The 17,093-nt window shown below is 49.3% G+C and overlaps 2 protein-coding genes across 2 annotated transcripts; one reads left to right on the top strand and one right to left on the bottom strand.

Moving 5' to 3' along the window:
* Positions 1-5,466: 5,466 nt before the first annotated feature.
* On the bottom strand, positions 5,467-6,207 carry LOC147965767 (uncharacterized). The gene is made up of 2 exons (XM_087530596.1): positions 5,868-6,207; positions 5,467-5,729 (listed from the first exon to the last, which is right to left on the bottom strand). The coding sequence occupies exons 1-2, from the start codon at positions 6,205-6,207 to the stop codon at positions 5,467-5,469; spliced, it is 603 nt and encodes a 200-aa protein (XP_087386722.1).
* Positions 6,208-7,525: 1,318 nt separating this feature from the next.
* LOC125514188 (protein RGF1 INDUCIBLE TRANSCRIPTION FACTOR 1) lies at positions 7,526-9,213 on the top strand. Its single transcript, XM_048679469.2, has 4 exons — positions 7,526-7,763; positions 7,875-8,081; positions 8,187-8,402; positions 8,493-9,213. Exons 1-4 carry the CDS (start codon positions 7,713-7,715, stop codon positions 8,754-8,756), a joined length of 738 nt encoding a protein of 245 aa, XP_048535426.1. The 5' UTR covers positions 7,526-7,712; the 3' UTR covers positions 8,757-9,213.
* Positions 9,214-17,093: the final 7,880 nt, after the last annotated feature.

Here is a 17,093-nt window from a genome sequence, read left to right as displayed (position 1 = left end):
AAGCTCGCTGGCCATGGTTGCAGCATACAGACACTTCTAGGCCATGGAAGGGCTTCAAGATCAAAATACCAGAGGAGGCATGGGCGATCTTCAGAACAGCGGCGATCACACGTGTGGGTGACGGCCGGAGCGCACTATTCTGGGAGGACCGGTGGATCCTGGGCTATAGGGTTCAAGAGCTGTCACCCAAGCTCTACGCGTGTCCTGCCCAAAATTCGAGCCAGTAGAACGGTCCAGGAAGCACTCCAGGTGGGCTCTTGGGCTTCGGATGTTGGCCCTGACATAGATGATGATGTGCTACAGGAGTTCTTGCTATTCTGGGACAGGACCAACACATTCAAGCTAACAGAGGGGAGCAATGACTGGATCCAATGGGCATAGGAAGACAATGTGTGCTACTCGGCAAGCTCAGCTTATGCATCCAAGTTTTTGGGTTTGGAAGTAGCTCCATATGCGGACAACGCCTAGATATCCAAAGCCCCGCTACAGTGCAGATTCTTTGCATGGTTTGCCGTCAGGAACAGATGTTGGACCTCAGACCGCCTAGCACGACGCGCACTGCCTCACCAGCCTGCATGCCCCTTTGGTAATCAGTGCGGTGAGACCATCAATCACATTCCGGTCACGTGTGTGTTGGCCAGATCGGTATGGTGCACGATCTTTACGGCACTAGGCAAGCCACAGCGGACACCGACGGCAGATGCTGAGCTGATACAATGGTATAACTCATGCATGGCGCCAGACATCAAGACCAAGGACATCTGCACTCTCTTGTTGTTAGGCATGTGGGAGCTCTGAAAGCACAGGAATGCCATCATCTTTGATGGAGCAACATCCTTGGTCTCAGTGGTGATCTCGAAGATAAAAAGTAAAAGTAGAAATCAGCTAGCCTCCTCAAAGGTGACTTTGGCGCCTTACTTGGAGGTTTAACTGTGTGGGCAATGACAAGTAGTTAGCTACTAGATCGCTGTGTCCCACGACGGCCGTGTAAGCTATTGTAAGAAGATTGCCGATGGGGCTCTTTACCCCCTCTCCCCTTTAATGCATCATACGCACACTCGTACGTATTCTAGAAGAAAAAAAATCTACCGCATTACGTCAATTTCCCTCTTTATTCCCCTATTATACACTCTAATTGTAGAGCTTCTTCTGTATATAAGAAAAACACCAGGAGAAGTGTTCATCTCGTCTCGATTTCTTTAAGACGAGACGAGCTGCTGCAGCCTACAGCGGTCGTCGGTGAGTGCATGAACCATGGCTAGCTCGTGGCGTGTTCGCCGCCGTGTTCGCGAAGAAGTCCGGCACACATGGTCCACTCTCTACCTATCTAGGAGATCGAAAGAAACCAAACCCAAACAAATGGAGCACTACGTGTCAAGCGAGCACAGAGCCCGTGTTAGAATGGCCAATTTCGGAGCAATCATCCATGCCGTCGCCTCAGACTGATTGGTGTATCTATCCATGCGGCCATGCCTCAGTCTCTGCTACCCACGGCAGCCGATGCTCTGAAGAAGAACTATTCTACTTCAGGTTCTTTCCTCCTGATCGCGACTCAGCACCGGGATAACTATAGTGGTGCTAACCAGTCCGCAGAAGCCACAGGACTCATCTGCTTAAACAATGGGGTGGCGACTGACGACTTTGCCGTGCGCACGCGACCGCTTCCCCCGTTGCTCGGCAGCCGCCATGGGCAGCATCAGCACGCAATGCCTACGAATTTCTTGCTTACTTTACGTGGCTCCCGACGAGAGAAGAAGCATCGACTTCAACTTGTCCGTTTGACAGCGGAAATCACTGTGCGCTCGTTAACTGAGAGGAGCCCGGGAAAGCGCGTCTTTCCAGATGGATCGTCCCGGCAGGATCGGTGCAGCGCTGCCGCCGAGAGAATACGGTTTTCGGAATGACTTAGCGCCGGAGGAATCAGGAACTGACCTACCCTGAGCCGATGCGAATGCGATGCATGCACCGGCGCCGCTTTTAAATTATTGGCGGGCTTTATGCATGCCGGTGCCCGCTTTTGAGGTGCCGCCCGAACCGGAGGAGATGCCAACGTGCCATCCCACTAGCAAGACCGGATACTTGCGGTGGATGGATGATCTGAAACACGCACGATCCAGAGTAGTGGAGGTTGGCGATGAACTGCTGCAACACGAACGGGCAACAAGTTCAGGGGAAACACAACAGGCGTTCAGTTCATCCAATCCCCTTAAACAAGATAACATTTCAGATCAAAGTCCATCGTTAGGTTAAAAATCTGGAGCCAAATTATTGGCACATTGGGCTAGACTACTATAACAGCTCAGAGCCGTAGGGCGGGGGACTGCCAGAGAACAGAAAACTCAATCAGGAATTCGGCCATGCATGCATCATATGCGCCGTGATGCTTCACGCAACGCCAATCCGTCCACGCCTACGAAACTCGATACAACTCAGCAGAATGGACTCGACTCGAACGAAAAGCTCGGTGGGCGGAACAAATTAAAGCTACTCCGACATGTCAAGTTGTCAACGCCCACCTGCTCGCCACCGCGATTAGCTGGGGCCCACGGCTTAGCAAGTTGGCCCGTTGATCGCTCTGTAAATAAAATACTAATAAACCGTGATTCTTCGTCGCCATCGACCAAGAGATTACGAGCGGCTCCAAGGAGGCGACGCGGACGTATAACCGCTGCGGGACTAATCTATACGGCGTATTCAGAGCTTTTTCCTGTGACTCGACAGCGATCGCTCACGATATCTTGCAGCGAGTAAATATCTATACTAGTCTAGCAGCTGTGATACGTTTCTTCACACATAAATCTTGCGATATCAACGGAAGAAGCACAAGAATAGGCAGCTCAACGGTAGAGATCAGTGTGCACACAGCACCAGGCTACCAATCAGGAGCAGGCGGTAGCGACTACTAGCAAGATAGTTGGGACGTTACGGGGGTGGGTGACCGAACCGCCGTGCACCGGTAGCATCATCTTGCCGAATCGGCGACGGCAGAGCACGGCCCGGTTTATGCGCGAAACGGCAAGCGAACGGACCGCTCGGTCGAGAAATCCGGGCCGGCGGGCATGGGCGGTTCCATCATCGCCGGACACGTCCGTTCAGCCACTAGAGAAAAGGCGAGGCTCAGACCGTGCTTCCAGAACGCGGGCGAGCATCCAAGAGATATGCTAGTATACGCATGCACGGGCGAGTGAGGATGCATCCGATCCCTCTCGATCCACCACTTGCCTGGGGAGAATGGTGCGGGGCTGGCCAATGGCGGACGCATTAGGTGCGGCAATGGCGTCGTTAGTGGTAACTTTTGTGCCATTTTTCTCTCTTCACTTTTGAGAGCCGAGAAAACGTGGGCTTTTCGCTACTGTTTTGCACCGCCTATTTGGGAGCTGGGAAAGATGAGGGTTGGGCAGATGCGATGGAATCTCCAGGAGGAGCATCGATGCGGAGCCGAAAATACAACTCAATGAGCAAGTGAATTGAGGGAGTGCAGTGGCAGTGTGGCACTTTAGGCCAACTCCATCACGTGATCCCAAACGGACGTTCGTTTTGTCCAGAATATATCCGTTTGGGTAGAGCAATGGGGTTATATCCGGACTTGTCCTGGGATGCGGTGGCCATGCGCCCAGCGCGCGGCCGCATCCGTTTGCCCCATCCTGTCCGTCAGGGCCAAAAATACCCATATTTTCATCAAAACAAGTTTACACATCCAAATATTTGTCTAAAAATTAAAATAGTTTTACAACCCAATTGAATTTGTCTATAATAAAATAGTTTTACAACCAAATCGAAATTGTCTCGACTGAACATTGAACCAATACATTTATTGGTTGCCAATGTGATCCCAAACATGCTCAACCAAGTCATTTTGAAAATTCAAATGAGTGTGCCAATCACGCAGCTCACGGTGGAATTGGACAAATTGTTAAAATGTGGCCGGGTCTTGGTGCAGTGGCTCAATATTTTCACCTTGATAATCAAATCCTTAGTCGAAAATACTCTCATCACGCTCGTCCTCGACGATCATATTGTGTATGATCACACAAGCAGTCATCACATCCCAAAGCTTCGTTGTGAAAAGCTTCTACTATTCGGCTCATTTCTCCTCCCGAGTCCCCTCTCCCCTCCCGAGTCGCCCCCCGCGTGGGCGGCCGGGAGGCCCCCAGATCCCGTCGGCCGGCCCTCCCCCACTCCTCCTCCTCCTCCCTCGCCGCCGCCCAAGGGCGCGGCCAGGCGAAGCCTGGTCGTCGCCGGCGGCGGCGGGGACTCGGGCCCTCTCGCTTGCGTGGGGCTGGCGCGGCCCGGAGCGTGGCGGCGGGCCGGATGCCACGGCGGGTGGTGGCGGCGCCTCGGCGACTTCGCTCCCCCGCGGCAGGAGGCCTCGCGATCTGGTGCGTCGCGGTCGCTAGGGACGGCGGCGGTGTGACCGGATCGGTTCGCGGCGGCGCGACCGGATCTATGCCCAAGCGTGGGCCTTGATCGCTGGTCTACCGTCGGCACGGTGGCGAGTGCGACTCGTCGGCAGCTAGGCAGATCCGCCGGGATCCTACCCTTGTCTGATCCTTGACAGCACGGGTATCTACGGGGGAAACCCTAGATCTCCTTGGGATCGAGCCATGACGGCGATTTTGCGTCGTAGTCCCTCTTTAGGGCATCGTTTTGGAGTTTACTCCGGTTGAAGGGACCAGTGACGTCGGTGGCGCACGTCTGGTGGAGCAACTGCCGATGAAAATCGCGCTGACTACGGTCATGGCAGATGATGACGGCGTCTTAGATGTCGTTCCCTTGCCAAGGCATCGTCGTTGCAGTCTGCGTCATCAGGCTCAGGATGCTCCGGGGGAAACACTAGATCTGGGTCTTCCGGATCAGACGATGATGGCGTTTTATCGCTTTCCCTCCTGGGGGCATCGTTTTGGAGCAAGTGATGGTTAGGGGGATGGTGGAGCGGTACTTCATTTCACACATTGATGGCGACGGAGATCGCGGCATGGCGCTGTGGAGGCTCGGCGTCCGATGCACGGAGATGGACTCGCGCAGGAGGAGGTAGCTGTCTGGCGTCATGGTGACATCGATGGCAGAGTGGCCAGACAAGGTAGAAGCCTCAATATGATCTGAAGACGAACCTGTGGAAGATGGCGGCGACGACACACGAGTGTGTCTGACCGGATTGTGCCCGAGACCCGGTATGTGGCTCGGCTGGGGCTTCCGGCTTTATGTATTAGGCTTAGGTGAGTGGTTTGGGTAGTGGCCCAGCTAGCACCCCTTCATCATATGGATAGGTGTAGCGGCATATGTTGCCAAGATGGTGGATTCAGATATATTGTTTGTAATACTTTGTAAGGTCCTTGAGAATAATCAATAAAGTGGTCGTATGCATCTCCCAGATGCAGAGGCCGGGGGTCATCCTCCTTTTCTAAAAAAAGCCTCCCAAAGCTTCGTTTCATCCCATGACAGTGCAGGGTTTCGAATGATACCCCGTCAGGATTGAAGCACACCAAAAGCACGTTCCACATCATTTCTTGCACTCTCTTGCATTTGGGCAAATCTCTTTCTTTTCTCACCTTGGGGTTTCGAAATTGTCTTCACAAAAGTTGACCACTCAGGATATATACCATCAGCTAGATAGTATCCCTTGTTGTACTGGTGGTCGTTGATCTCAAAGTTGACAGATGGGGAGTGGCCTTCTGCAAGCCTTGCGAAGACTGGAGAACGATGCAGCACGTTGATATCATTGTGAGAACCTGCCATGTCAAAGAAAGGATGTCATATCCAAAGATCCTGCGAAGCCACCGCTTCTAATATGACAGTGCGCGCCTTGACATGCCCCTTGTACTGGGCCTGCCAAGCAAATGGACAGTTCTTTCACTCCCAGTGCATACAATCTATGCTGCCAAGCATGCCTGGAAAGTCTCTAGCTACGTTGATCGCCAAGAATCTCTCAGTATCAGCGGCAGTTGGCTGCCTCAAGTACTCTGGGCCAAACACCTCGATCACAGCCTGGCAGAGCTTGTACATTGACATCAGACATGTTGTCTCACTCATACGCACATACTCATCCACCAGATCGCCTGGAATTCCATACGCAAGCATGCGGATGGCCGCGGTGCATTTCTGGTAAGAGGAGAATCGAAGCTTGCCAAGGGCATCCGTCTTGCATTCGAAGTATGGGTCATAAGCAACCACTCCCTCTCGGATACGATCGAACACATGCCTTGTCATTCGAAAACGGCGACGGAATTTATCCCGCTTGAAAAGCGGGGTGTTGGAAAAGTAATCGGCATAGAGCAGGGCGTGGCCTCTCTCCCTATTGCGGTTCAGGTTGGGAGCACGGCCAGGGACTGACCCCCTGTACCGAGGAAGCTGCCGTTGAATGTGGTCGTGAACGACCAGTGAAGCCACCACAAGATCTTCATCATCCGACGACGAATCGTCCGATAAACAAAGGAAGTGATGAAAGAAAAACTCGTCTCCACTGTCCATACCTTTGTAGGCAAAATGGCGAACACCTTGCGGGCGTGGTGGCGAAGAGGCCGCGATGATCACCTCGACGCAACAGGGGTGGTTGCTGGCCGGCTACTGGCCGCTCTGGAGCTACTGGCCGCAGGGGTGGTACGTCGCCGGCGATCATGTCCATCGGCAAAGACGGCGACGACCAAACCTCCTCCCATCGACGGCTAAAACTACGGCGAAAGCGCGGGCATTGTGGCGGCCATGTCGAGACGTGGTCTCGTATGGACGGCCGGGGGGCTGCGCGGTGAGGAGGCGGCCGGAGGATAGCGGCGGCGCCGACGACGGGGCGGGGCAGGGAGAGAGGGTGGAAGCGATAGCGGAGGGACTGCTAGTGTCCCCGACAGGCGGGCCACGGAGGGACAAGGACTTGCGTCGAGGCCGTCTACGCACGTCTGTTTCATCATAAACCGAGCACAAGTTTGAACCGGGGATGAGTCAAAAACACACGGAATCCGAATATTTATCCGTTTGAAACCGTGCGTTGGACCGCGTTATTCGTCCATTTTACTCTAAATGAACGCACCTGGATAAGATGAGTCGTGCGGTGAAGTTGGCCTTACTAATGCAGTGGCAATGGACGTAGTACCACGTCTTGAAAAAGCGATTGTGTACCTTTGCTTAGCACTCGCAAAAAAAGTGTGCCCTCGCTGTTTAGAGAGGATCGATCACAATTTCCCGCCGTATCACGCGAGGCAGCCCGAACCGGGACCGTGACGCCGACAGGTTCAGAAACAAAAATGCACCTCTTTGCTGGGATTTCATAGCTTGTTTGTACTCCTTTCGTTTCGAATTACTTGTCTTTGATTTGTCTAGATATGGAGATATCTAACACTAAAATGTGTCTAGATACATTCGTATCTAGACAAATCCAAGACAAATAATTCGAAACGGATGGAGTACTATATATGATTTGCAATTTGCGATTCGACCGGTCGGTCATACTACGTGTGCTTGCCGGGTCGCGACTCGGCCCGGGCCCGCGACGAGTCGATAAGAACGGCCCGAGAGCTCACTGTCAAAGTACCCGCCGAGTCTTCCTCCTCCCATTTTTTCCACCACTTTCCACAAGCCACAAGCGCCGCGCTACTTTTCCTCCACCTCGGCCTACAAAGCCTTCGCGCTCCTGTGCCGGCGAGCCGCTTTCTTGCAAAGCATTTCTTCCCTCCCCTGCTCTCCCGCATCCACATTCTTCCTTCTCGTTTCCCCGGCGCAAGATGGCAATAGACCACGCGTCCCCTCTCGCGCTCAAGAGCGGCGGCGCCACGGTAATCTTGTTAGCTGATTGATTTCTTGATGATTATCTCCAGCAATGTTTCTTGGTTCTCGACTGATCCTAATGGCGGTGCCGGATTGAAACTGCAATGTTGGGCGAGCAGGGAGGAGCGGGGTGCGAGGACGAGGAGGCGGAGAACCAGCGGTGGCCGCCGTGGCTGAAGCCGCTGCTGGCGACGAGCTTCTTCGTGCAATGCCGGGCGCACGCCGACGCGCACAAGAGCGAGTGCAACATGTACTGCCTCGACTGCGTCAACGGCGCGCTCTGCTCGCTCTGCCTCGCCCACCACCGCGACCACCACGCCATCCAGGTCAGTCAGTAGACCATTCTCCAATGCCGGCGTCCTCCTGTATCCTCTTCCTCCCCTGTTCGATCGATTCATGTTGGTCTTGACTGATGCGTGGCACGGGAGCAGATTCGGAGGTCGTCGTACCACGACGTGATCCGGGCGTCGGAGATACAGAGGGTGCTGGACATCACCGGCGTGCAGACGTACATCATCAACAGCGCGCGCGTGGTGTTCCTCAACGAGCGCCCGCAGCCGAGGCCGGGCAAGGGGGTCACCAACACCTGCGAGGTCTGCGAGCGCAGCCTCCTCGACTCCTTCCGCTTCTGCTCCCTCGGATGCAAAGTATGCATATGTCCTCCTTACAATCCAAGCTTCGGCCATGGCCTGGCGCATTGCAAGCTGGTAACCAGCACGGCGTCTTCTGCCCCACAGATTGTAGGCACGTCCGGCGGCCACCGGCCGAGGAAGAAGCACGGCGGCAAGAAGAAGAAGAGAGCGGCGGTCAAGGATGCGCGGTCGGACTCGGAGCACTCGTGCACGAGCACAAGCGGCGGCAGCAGCGACAAGAGCAGCGTGGTGCAGAGCTTCTCGCCGTCGACCCCGCCGGCCACCTCCAGCAGCTACCGCGCCGGCAACAAGCGCCGCAAGGGCATCCCGCACCGGTCGCCGTTCGGCAGCCTCATCGTGGAGTACTAAGACAGCACACATGCCTGCCCGGCCCTGATCAACACTCTAGCGTGCTGTACACGTGACATAGCCAAGAAGGTAATGGCTGCGCGCCCTGAACGGCGAGCCCCGGGCCGCCGTCGAGGGGCACGAGCAGCAAGCACATACTCCTGCTACTATAGCGTGTGACTTTCAGTTTGTTGCAGTTCAGTTATACTAGCTAGTTACCACCGGTAAAACAGTAGCGTTAGACTGTAAGTAAGTAACTTGCAACTCCATGACGACGACTAAGTTTTGCAATGTACTGTAGTAAACTCCTTGCCCCCATATGGTTACGGCACTAGATCGTAAATGTGCATAGATGATAGATAAATGTATCACCGTAGGGAACCGTAGTGTGTGGAGCAGGAGGCCAGCGTGGTGTTCATGTGTGTGCGCGGCACGGGCCATGTACAGTAATAAAAAATACTACTAAGAATGCTGCTCAGCTCGGCCATGTTTTGGTGTTCCCAATGCCGCAGAGCCAGGCATTGATCTGGCTGAGTGGCTCGTCATTCACTCACTCGAGCCAGTCCTCTGACACTCGGCGCAGAGCCAGCCCCCCATCAATGCGGCTGCCGCCCGCAGGAGATGCTCGACATGGCCGGCGATACGGTTACCCGGTGACGTCCCGGCCGCCGTCTGAGGTCAATAGAAGCGGTGTGCATTTAGCTGACGGGGGGAGGTCGGCACGTGTTTGGACCGTTCGCGCGCGTGGAAAAGCCCGTGCGGTAGCTTCTGGAAGGGGCGAGGGCGAGTCATGGGACGCATGGCCGGCCCGGCCTCCTCCACCCGGCGTGGACGGACGGCGACGCCGAGCCGTGCCGTGCCGTGCGACGCCGCCTAACTTGATGGGCCCGCCATTTGTCCCGGAAAGCGGCTGTTCCTGACGGCGACGCCTGCCTGCCATCGCCCGTCCACCGCCTTTACTTTCCACCGGTCGCCGCCCGTTCGGAACGAACACGCCGGGGCTCCGATCAACGTCGCGCATTTATCATCGGCCCACCGGACCGGGTCCTGCTGGCGAGTGGGAGTGGGACGCCCGGTGCCCGGACATGGATCAGGTTCAAGCGCATCCTGGCTATGTACAGTCCCGTGCACCTGCACCTCGCACCAGGTCCGCGTCTTCATCTTGGGTGACGCCTCCGTACTATTCGCGTAGGGCATCGTCTCCTCGGCAGCATTTCGTGCGACTCCGGCCTCCGTATGCCGTGACGCACTGGCGTTGCCACCCGCCCGCTCCACACGGCGGCCTCATGGCGCCCATCGGTCAGTTCCAGTTTTCTTCACTGGACACGCGGTGATGTGTCACCTGCTCCCTTTTGCTGATCTGACGATCAGTCGGCACCGTGTCATGGACCTATCGAAACGCCGTCCCCGTCCCGTGTCCGCATCGGATGGTTAGTCATTCCCCGGCATTATACTGCGTCGCTGCGTTGTGCCTCTGTGTTTTCCTCTCTGAGAAAACAGAAAACCTTGTGCCTTTTTCAGTGAGACGTGACTATGCATGGCATTTCTGGCGCCCATCCTTGGCATGGTATTCCTCGCGGTGTGGACGATGGTGGGGACGTGGATCCGTTGTACTTGCACGCCCCACTGTGAGGCGGTGTCGTGCTCACACTGGTGGGGGTGCGGTTTAGTTTCTCTCGCGCTTTTATTAAACTTTTATAGTGCAGCATTAAGAAGATCCAAAGTATTATAATGCTGAGGAGATATCTATCTATAGATAGATAGAGGGGGGAAATATGAAGGAGAACTTGGGTACCAGCGCACCCTATATGCAAAAAACAATTAGTAATTCAAAAAAAGTTCAAAAAATTCTGAATCTTTTTTGGTTTTAAACATGATCAAGTATTGTAGTCATATAAAAAGATTCGTCAGAGAATGACTTTCGTTGCATCCTGGGTCGAAGATTCGGCAAAAAACGCTATATACAAGTACTATACATGCTATATTGTCATCATAAACTTGTCTTTTTTGCCGTGGAGTCAATATGAATCATTTCTTGTCCAAACTTTTTATACAAATACAATACCTGATCATGTTTGACTCCAAAAAAGATTTGGAATTTTTTGAACTTTTTTTGATCACTCAAACCACGTCTACGAGCATAGCATAGCAATATGAGCATAACGTAGAAGTAACTTCTAAGGTTTGATAATAAAAGGGCAATAGGTTCTATCTCATCATCTACTTCCCAATACCCACAAGTTAAAAGATCCTACTCATGCAATGTTTGAGGATTGTAGCTAATGCATAAAAACTGGGTAATAATGAGGTATGATCAATGTGTTACTTGCCTTGCCGGCGATCTGCAAACCCAGAGACTCGTAGTAGCACGCTTCGCACTCCGGAAATTCTATCGCAAACAAATAATAGCATACATAAGCACTCAAGCATAGATGCAAGGGTAAAATTCAAATAAGAAGATTCAATCTGAAAGCTCAACTGAAGAGCTTCGATTTGCAAAAAGAATCAATCGATTCGGAGCTACGGAACTGAAACTACGGTCAAAAAAATTTCGAAATCAAATCTGCTTGAAACCAAATTTAAAATTTTCAAAACCATGTTCAAGTTGATTAATGAGAAAGAGAGGCTCAAGACGAAGATTTTGGCGTTGGTTTCACTGGATTTGGGCGAACAGTTAAAAAGTTGCGAGGGTTTGAAGATTAGGGGCTAATCTGGGATAAAAATAATCGCGGATAGGTCCCTGGTCAAAAATAAAAATAAAAATAAAAATCTATCAGACGAACGTCCGCTAACAGAGACTAACGAACGAATTCGTTCGTTAAAACAAACTAAAGAACATTCGTAAAATAATCTAAACCGAGAAAACCGGACCGATCTAAGAAAAACCGACCGGTTTATACCTAAAACCGAAAAAACGGCGGCGACAAAGTCAACGGCGGCGGCAGGATTCCGGTGCGGGTCAGCGGGCGGTGGGCGGCAGCGTGGGCGACGGCGGCGCGACGCGGGATGCGGCGGCTACGCGGCGGCGGCGGATTGGGACGAGGATGAGAGGGCGGCGGGGCGGCGGTATTTAAGGGGAGGGGCGCGAGGTGGCTTGGGGCAGGGGGCGCGGCGCGGCTCGGAGCCGGACTCTGGCTGGTGTCCGACGCGGGCACGGCGACGGAGGCGGTGGCACAACGGGCCGGCTGGGCCTTCGGCCGAGTGCGGTCCGAAAAACTTTTTTTTTAAATAAATTCGGTCGAAAGGAAAAATCCTAAATAAATATAAAAAAAATTCTAAAAAAATGCCAAAAACAATTTTCACCGTCTAAATAAAATATTTAGAATAAAGTGAACATTTGTTTTGGCCTAAAAATGCATACTTTTCTAATTCAAATAAAATAGCAATAAAACCAAATAAAACTATTTATTTGATTTTAATATTTTTCCTCCAATATTTCTTTTTATTTTGGAGAAGTCATTTTATCTCCTATCTTTTATTTTTAATATTGGATATATTTTGGAGAGAAAAATAAGTAAAACCAAAATGATCCTTTTTTCAAATTTGAGAAAAATTCAAATATGAAAATAAACGAAATCCCCAACTCTTTTCGTGGGTCCTTGAGTTGCTTAGAATTTCTAGGATCAAAACCAAAATGCAAATAAAATATGATATGCATATGATGACCTATAACATTCCAAATTGAAACAGTTGGATGAAGTCGATCCGACAATAGAGAGGTGGCAAATCCAAGTGTTGTTGACCATTAATATGCTCTTAACTACACCAAGCTCTACAACGTCTGAGACATTCTATTGTTGGGCTTAAGCCCTATGAACATTTTGTACAAAACTAGTAAGCGTGACTCACGTATCATGTGAAAACAATCAGCATTCATCCTAGGAATAGAATATATCAATAAATAAATGAAATATAATCATGTACCAGAAAAATATATAATGATCATCAGAATAATGAAATTAAGCTAGGAATATTGAGAAATGCAAGACAATAGCACTCTTTCTTTCCGGTATTGTTCCATGGACAGGGATGCTGCTAGGCTTTAGGCCTCCTTTGGTTTGGAGGAATTTCATAGAAATTTTAGAGGATATGATTCTTATAGGATTTTTTCCTTTAGAGCCTTTTGGTTCATAGGAATAGATTCCTATTCCTACATAGGATTGGTTCCTATCCTCCATATTTCATAGAAAAATAAAAATGAGCATAGACTCAATGAAAAAATTTCTTTGGTGTCAACCAAATGACATCTCGTTTCCTATTCCTACTCATAGGATTTGAGATACATGCCATCTCATTTCATACAAAATTCCTCTTTCTATGATAATCCTATCCTATGAACCAAAAGAGGCCTTTGTTATCTTGAAAGAAAACCTTGCTTGTAAGACTTCTTTAGTCGAAGAAAGCGTTAGAGCTTCCTAAACCTACACATTGCACCCTTTGTGTTAGTCGAAATAAAAAAAGCTAGGCATTGGTAATTATGAATGTACCTTGTAATTAAGTTATTTGTTTTGTTGATGTATGGATTGAAGTATAACCAAAACTGCTCAGTCGTACTCAAGATAGCATCTGAATTTGAGTGTCGGAAAGCCTTAAAAGTATTAATAAACAACTTAAAACGCAATAGCAGGAACCAAAAAGCATGTTACCCCTGAAATTCCTATCAACTGACACTGGTTTTTTCTCCGCATTACACATGCCAAAAGATACTAAGCATAAAATTAACCCATTTATTTGTCTACTAGATGACCAGATTAAATCGTAAGCGTAAGCATTACCTGGTTCTTATTTCAGTGAAAAGGAAGTCTGTTAAATAATGATTGCCAATGCACGTCACCATGTATGATTCAGAAACCACACCAAGAATAATTTAGGGAGTGGATACATCTGTTTCCAGAGCCTGCAACTCATAATGAAATGCCAGACAAGTTTATTGTATATAAGTGAAATGCTAGACAACTCATAAAAAATGTTCACTAAACTTTCAAGAATTGTTGATAGCATTAAAAAAAATCATGCATTTCAACAATATGTATGTGAAAATTTAGAAAATGTTTCATGACATTTTAAAAAAATGTATATACAATGTAAAAAAGAAATTTTCACGTAGTTTTAAGTTTCGTGCCATTAAAAATGTCCTCAATATTTATTTGGAATAAGTTTAAAATGTACTAAAAAAAGTTCAAAATATATATCTGAAAATTGTACATCATGTCTTTGAAGAAAATGTTCAATGTGTACGAAAAAAGTTACGTGTGTATAGAAAATGTATAACATGTGTTAGAAAAGTCAAAATGTATTTGAAAAAACATGAAAAAAGGAAGAACAAAAACCCGAATAATGAAATAAAGAAAACCGAAGAAAAAACAAAAATCAATCAGAAAACAATGAGAATCGATTAGAAAAAAACACAGATAAAAAAACTTACACCAAAGCCGCAACAGGTGCAGATCCTATCGTGAGAATGGGTCTGACAGAAAGAATAGGGGGTACGTAGGAGGAGGCAAGGCCCTAGCTACAGCGAGGTTGTACACGCAGGTTTACGAGTTCAGGCTCCTCTCGGAGGAGGTAACAGCCCTACGTATCGGTGCCTCGGAGGCTTGTCGACTGGATTATGCGTGAAAGTTACAAGGGGTGCGAACCCTTGTGCCAGAGGAGGGGTGGCTTATATAGAGTGCGCCAGGCCCTTCCAGCCCTCGGTTACACATGGTTCAGTGTGAGTTAAGACAGGGACGTTACTGGTAATGCCATCTATTAATGGTCTTTATGACTACGGAGTGAACGCCTGACCGTTGCCATCCTGAGGTGGCTTTAGATCTTATGTACTCCGAGTGATTCTTTGTATGGTCGAGTGGAATTGAGGTATCCGAGTGGGATCTCTTGTCGAGTGGATTGCACTTCAAGGTGATTTTAGTTGGTGTCTTCAGTTGGACTTTGAATGTCTTTGACTCTAGGGCAGTGTCCTTGGGTAGGTTGTTGATAACCCATAAGTATAGGGGATCACAATAATTTTTGATAAGTAAGAGTGCCGAACCCAACGAGGAGCTAAAGGTAGAACAAATATTTCCTCAAGTTCTATCGACCACCGATACAACTCTACGCACGCTTGACGTTTGCTTTACCTAGAACAAGTATGAAACTAGAAGTACTTTGTAGGTGTTGTTGGATAGGTTTGCAAGAATATAAAGAGCACGTAAATAAAAACTAGGGGATGTTTTAGGTAAAGAAGCAATAAAGTTAGTATAGAGAATGTGGAAAAGTGGTGGTAGGAGTTGCGAAATTGTCCCTAAGCAATTGACTACTTTACTAGACCGATAACAAGTTTTATGTGTGAGAGTCCACTGTTAGCATGTCATCCCTGACTTGGAATTCTATGCACTTATGATTGGAACTATTAGCAAGCGTCCGCAAATAGTAACGTTCATTAAGGTAATACCCAACCATAGCATTAAGATATATTGGTCCCCCTTCAATCCCGTATGCATCAATTTCTATGCTAGGTTGAAGCTTCTGTCACTCTTGCCCTCCAATACATAGTCTTATCAACATACAACTAACCCTATGGTGTGATCCACGCGCGCACTCATATGATGGGCACCAAAGGACAACAACATAACCACAAGCAAATTAAATCAATCATAGCAATTCATCAACCACCGACAGGACAACGAAAATCTACTCGGACATCATAGGATGGCAACACATCATTGGATTATAATATGAAGCATAAAGCACCATGTTCAAGTAGAGGGTATAGCGGGTTGCGGGAGAGTGTACCGCTGTAGATAGAGGAGGGAAGGTGATGGAGATGTTGGTGAAGATGGCGGAGGTGTTGGTGTAGATTGCGGAGGTGTTGGTGTAGATTGCGGTGATGATGATGGCCCCGACGGCGTTCCGGCGCCACCGGAAGAGAGGGGGAGAGAGCCCCCCTCATTCTTCTTCTTCCTTGACCTTCTCCCTAGATGGGAGAAGGGTTTCCTGAAAGCACAAGTGCTCCCTGGGTGGTTTTGGTAATTAATGTCAATATATCTCTTGTTGGACTAACACTTTTACCTAGTATGTTTCAGATAAGTTCAACAATGGAGTGGCATGGACTAGAGGATGTGGAACCCCTTCAAGATGCTAAGGACAAAGGATTGGCTCAAGCTTCAAGATCAAGACTCTACATTTTCTATTTTAGTGATCCAAGATCACATTGAGTCTATAGGAAAAGCCAATACTATCAAGAGGGGATGAGGTGTTGCTTAATGGCTTGCTTGCTCAAAGTGCTTAGTGATATGCTCCAAAACCCTCAACTACCTTCCCACATCCACATATGACCTAAACCAAAAGTCAAACTCGGCCCCACCGATTCTTTCTATCCGGAGCCACCGAGTTCAGTTAACATAGCCACTGCCAGAAACCCTAATCAGTTCGGTCTCACCGATAGGAATCTCGGTCTCACCGAGATGGGATTGTAATCTCTCTGTTTCCCTTCATAACTTTTCGGTCTTACCGAGATGAGCGATCGGTCCCACCAAGATTGCAATCTAAACTCTCTGTTTCCCTTTTGTAACATTTCGGTCTCACCGAGATGAGCGAATCGGTCCCACCGAGTTTACCTGACCAACTCTCTGGTTAGCTTATTACCAAAATCGGTCCCACCGAGTTTGTGTAATCGGTCACATCGAGATTACGTTATGCCCTAACCCTAACCATATCGGTCCTACCGAGTTGCATCTCAGTCCCACCGAAAATCCTAACGGTCACTAGGTTTGCTGAATCGGTCCGACCGAGTTTAACCATTCAGTCCCACCGAGTTTGGCAAATTGTGTGTAACGGTTAGATTCTGTGTGGAGGCTATATATACCCCTCCACCCACTCTTCATTTGTGGAGAGAGCCATCAGAACATACCTACACTTCCAATACACATTTTCTGAGAGAGAACCACCTACACTTGTGTTGAGGTTAAGATATTCCATTCCAACCATATGAATCTTGATCTCTAGCCTTCCCCAAGTTGCTTTCCACTCAAATCTTCTTTCCACCAAATCCAAATCCTGTGAGAGAGAGTTGAGTGTTGGGGAGACTATCATTTGAAGAACAAGAGCAAGGAGTTCATCATAAACACACCATTTTTTACTTCTTGGAGAGTGGTATCTCCTAGATTGGCTAGGTGTCACTTGGGAGCCTCCAACAAGATTGTGGAGTTGAACCAAGGAGTTTGTAAGGGCAAGGAGATCGCCTACTTCGTGAAGATCTACCGCTAGTGAGGCAAGTCCTTCGTGGGCGACGACTGTGATGGAATAGACAAGGTTGCTTCTTCTTGGACCCTTTGTGGGTGGAGCTCTCCGTGGACTCGCGCAACCGTTACCCTCCGT

This window comes from Triticum urartu, chromosome 6A (assembly GCF_056163025.1).
Source record: "Triticum urartu cultivar PI428250 chromosome 6A, HENAU_Tu73, whole genome shotgun sequence".
NCBI classification, from domain to species: Eukaryota; Viridiplantae; Streptophyta; class Magnoliopsida; order Poales; family Poaceae; genus Triticum; species Triticum urartu.
Note: the sequence above shows the minus strand (reverse complement) of the source record. Positions and strands in the feature narration are given on the sequence as shown.